Consider the following 4,797-nt stretch of genomic DNA (forward strand, 5'->3'; position numbering starts at 1 on the left):
CAAGAATAGCATCTGAAGGAATCACAGGAGGTAGGTATGCCTGATGTTAAAGCGAGATGCTTGCGGTGTAATGAGTAAACCAACTGCAAGGGTTCTCATAACATGTTGTTAAGAGCACTGAGTGCAATAGAAGAATAAAGGTTTAGTTTTATGATGACTACCAACTTACACGGTTCACTTGTACTGCCCCCACTCGCATAACAGTCTCATCTTTGCTGGGTTTCCTATTTATATGGGACTGTTATGCGAGTGGGGGCAGTGTACGTCACGAATGAATGTCTTTATCTTATTTCCACTGGTTATAACACCTGGAAAAAATCTTAAATAGAAACACCTGAATGAATCTTTATAGAATCCCCGAAAGAATTCCTTTAAGAACTTCTGGTGGAGTTCTTGGAGAAACAACAGCAAAAATATTTACAAGAAACGAAGCAAACATTCTTGAAGGAATCGCAGCAAGAATTTCTGGGGGATTCCCATCTCGAATTCGCAGTTTGCGATCCGTCTTCGTATCGGTTGGACGTGTTTTAATTACGAGAAGCTGTTCCATCAGTTCGCTGTGATGGCTCTCAATTCACGAGAGAACACGTTCAAAGTAGACCTAGCGAACTTTCCGCGACGGCCAAGTTTTGAGCAAATCCACGGGTTCGTTAATCAAACCCTTGGTCTACTGCCCAGCCAAGTGAAACGCTTGCAGATTAATCATTCTTTGAAATGCGCGCATGTTAAATGTGCCGATCTTGCGATGGCCGAAAAAATAGTGCGAGAACACAACGGACGACACGAGCTCGAAGTGGAAGGCTGCAAATATCCAGTGCGATTGACGATTGACCGCGGTTGTACGGAGGTCAAAGTTCATGACCTCTCCGAGTGTGTAAGCAACGAAGATATAGCTGTTTATCTACGTCACTTCGGTGATGTACACGAAGTGAAGGAGTTGAGTTGGGGTCCATCATTCCCCTACCAAAATGTTTCATCTGGGGTACGTGTAGCGGTTATGACACTTCGCTGTCATATCAGATCGTTCGTTACGATCCAAGGACAAGAAACCTTGATTACATACCGTAATCAACCTGCTTCATGCAAGCACTGTACCCAGCCACTGCATCCTGGCAGTACATGTGTACAAAATAAAAAAGCAGACAAAATCAAGCCTGACAATCAATCGACAGCCAACAAACCCGCGGGCGATAGTAGCTCGACACTCAAACAAGCGAACGAAGCGAACGAGCCGAACGTCCGTTCGAGCTACTCCAGCGTGGTGGAAAATAAACCGACCAACAAGCTATCGGTAGACGTCGCTACTACCGGTGGGAAAAGAAGGAGAAACAAACAACAGCCGCCCGAGCGTGTGGTGGTTACGAACAAACCAACAACGGAATCGCCAGCGCCACCGAGAAAGAAGCAGGATAGCAACGAAAAATTCTTTCGCAAGGTTGAACAGTCGCAGAGAGAACGCAGCCCAGATTTCGATATGAGTAGCATTGAATTGAATGAAGACGACGAAGATGATCCCGAGCCCGACCGCGATGATAACATGGACGCATGGATTAAATGGTTACGCAGGAGTATTGATAGAGAGAAACGGAGAAAACAGCAATGAAATTTGTATTATTTTTTTTTGTATTTAGATTTAGATTCCGACCCGAATGATCATTTTTGATTAAAGGGTCGTTAATAAATAAACAAACAAACAACATCTCGAATTCGTTAAGAATTTCTTATGGATAAATCCCTGGAAGAATTCCGACAGCAGTTTTTGAAGCAATCCAAGCAGGAAATCTACAACATAAATTGGTAGATCTGTAATCACAACAGACTGCGTTTATTGTTTGTTCTGTTCCAGAGGAAATTTAGAAGAATAGTCTGTAAGCGTATAATGTCGATGTGGTAAGCACACTTGCAATCAGCGCAAAACCATGCTGAGGGTGGCGGGTTCGATTCCCAGTTGGCCCAGAAACGTTTCATAATCGACATTTTCTCAAGGTGCTTTTCATAAACCAATTAGACAAAATCTCGGACCCCCCCCCTTTTCCTCGTCGTATACTTATGTCCATACAAAAATTTCATTTGATTATTTGAAATGTTTCGCAAAATTGCGAATTAATTAATTGTAAATTTTGCCTTAGCGATCGCAATGTTTAATCATGTTAATATTTAACAGCTGTTTACGCTGTTAAGTGAATCCTGTGCACTAATAATCTTTTTCTTCATTCTAACATTTCCACCATTCCGACCATGGCCTTTCGTTCAGAACATTTCACCAAACCGTAGTTATTCCATCGATTGGGTTTATTTTACACATAACATGTTGAATTACACTTGCTTGCTGCTAGCAAATCTATCACGCAATCAGCATCCACTTCCCAGCTTAATCGAGGCTCTTTGGTGGGCTAGAGTTCAGGTAGATCAAGCCGGACTCCTTAGCCTAAAATCAAAGGACAAAAAGCGTCATCAATAAATTAACTCAAGTTTATAAGATCAAGCCAGCGTCACACTTACAATGGTCAAGGTAATTCCGAAGATGATGATTCCGGCGCCCAGCACTGCATTGTAGGTGCGGTTCTTGCGGCGGTGCTCCTCGAAGAAATCGCCTTCCGGGACGGGCATGTCGTTCATGGTAAACACCCGGAAGTTGCTCGGGCCATGGTAGCTGCGGGCAAAGAAGGCTCCTGAAACAGTCGAAAGTATCCGATTAGATTGTTCTTCGCTTCAGCCATCATTGATGGAGCGAAGGGTCACATCCCCAGCAGCAAGGGTTATGTAATGGGGCCAAAATAAAACTTGCAATTTTGCAGTAAATATGATCTTTATCAACCAAATTCCATTCCGGCGCTGTTACTTACCATTGCGGGCAGCCAAATTGGTCAATGGACGCAGAGCCTGCATTTTCTAATCGGTGTAAATTGGGAAATAAGCACCAAGGAACAACGAGTTTTCCTACGAAGACTGGAATGAATCGCACGACAGACGGATGGCCGAAGAAAAAAGTTATGACAGCTCTCGTTTCGAGGATTTTGACAGCGCCTCCTGCGTTCAATATTTTCGAGCAAACTGCTCGAAATTAGCTTGAAACAGAAACGGCGTACAGAAGCGGAGACAAAAGTACACTCAGAAATAAAAGTATACACGGAATTACTATTATTTATGCATTTTGTATCCGCATCTCTCTCACTCTCTTTCTGTTTTCATGCTATCCACTGCTTCGTCTGGGTTGACAAATCACTTCGCTTCAACCCAGGCTAAACGACAGATAGCATGAAAATAGAAAGAGAATGAGAGAGATGCGGATACATAATGCATAAATAATAGTAATTCCGTGTATACTTTTATTTCTGAGTGTAGGAGCAATCTGAAACAAGATCAGAAACTGAGAGAGAGGAGACAGCCCGCATAATCATGAACCATACTACTACTGTTTGCCATACTGTTCGCTACTGTTAACTACAGTATCACAATAGTGTGGTATAACATCCAAGGTAACAATAAACCAACAGTACCATGAACGTTTTCAACAGTGTGGTAGATGGTTATCGACCAAATTACAATATGGGGAATAGGCGGTTAAGTTATGTTACAATAAAAATTTGGCATTTTTCTCGAACAAAATTTTCGTAAAACAGTATACCAAACTGTGGACTTACAATCCATTTTTCAGAGTGATAACAGAGAACCAAAATGTTACATAATAGTTTAACAATAAATTAAAGGGAAATTTGTAACCATCAATGAAATTGTTTGTTTATTGTGTAATATGGTTGTTAACTGCGCTACGTCTAACAGCCCGTCGAACTCTTCGTGCCCCATTGCCGTCAACGACGTCTGACACTGACAGGCTCTGTACCTTCGACAGCGAACGATATCCTAGAGTGCTGCAGAACAATCGAATATGCAAATCACGCGAAGACTGCTAAAGTGCAAACGCTCGGAATATATCTCCTCAAATTAATTTGTTTGGTTTATATAAGTTTTCTAGTTAAATATTTATACTAAGTTTATTGAATTCGGCATAACAAATATTCTAGTTTTCGGATTCTATATCTGAAAGTAAGCGAATAATTCCTCATGAAGTGCACAGAAACTTAACCCTAATTATTATTGTTTACTTATAGTTAATGATTTCTTTTGTCTGAATTTGTTGAATTACACAAACATTATTATTATATACACATTCCTTAACTTGTTGGGTAAGTTTGCTGTGATTTAAGACGTGCCAATAATGCTAATCTACATATTCCTTAGTCCTTAGTGTGAGCCATAGAATTGGTTTAATTAAAGCAGGACAGCGCATATGAGTCTGACTACTGATAGTATAGGTGAGCGAACAAACCGATAAAGACATGAGGATTTCGATATTAACTGCAATTCTTAACAGACTAGACAATACGAGGACTACAAATTTGAATTCGACGAACATAAGTTGAGTGGTAGCAAGCACCATAGTAAGATTATCAAACCTATACATGTTATAATATCTAACTGTACCTCTATTCTACAGGAATTTTGTAATTACATCTCGGTCGAACAATAAATTAACAAAATCTTCTGCCCGCTACTGCCCAACAATGGTATTATTAACAGCATGCTATACTGTGTAGATACATTTTCACAATTAGAACTTTTTTTTTTCTAGAATTATCTGTTTTCTTATAACTAGGAATAATAATTTTAAAAAACCATTAGGAAACTTCAATTTTATTAACTCTTGATAAAGAAATATTGCAAATCTAAATAAACACAATATTTCTGGAGCTCGATTTGAAAAGGTCGTATGTGCTTTTGTCGATTAAAAATTCG

General features: G+C 40.1%; 1 protein-coding gene across 1 annotated transcript; it reads right to left on the bottom strand.

Moving 5' to 3' along the window:
- Positions 1-2,274: 2,274 nt before the first annotated feature.
- Positions 2,275-3,005, bottom strand: LOC115268366 (uncharacterized). Its single transcript, XM_029876380.2, has 3 exons — positions 2,847-3,005; positions 2,503-2,672; positions 2,275-2,428 (listed from the first exon to the last, which is right to left on the bottom strand). The coding sequence occupies exons 1-3, from the start codon at positions 2,887-2,889 to the stop codon at positions 2,372-2,374; spliced, it is 270 nt and encodes an 89-aa protein (XP_029732240.1). The 5' UTR covers positions 2,890-3,005; the 3' UTR covers positions 2,275-2,371.
- Between the last annotated feature and the right edge of the window lie 1,792 nt (positions 3,006-4,797).

This window comes from Aedes albopictus, chromosome 3 (assembly GCF_035046485.1).
Source record: "Aedes albopictus strain Foshan chromosome 3, AalbF5, whole genome shotgun sequence".
Taxonomy (NCBI): Eukaryota; Metazoa; Arthropoda; class Insecta; order Diptera; family Culicidae; genus Aedes; species Aedes albopictus.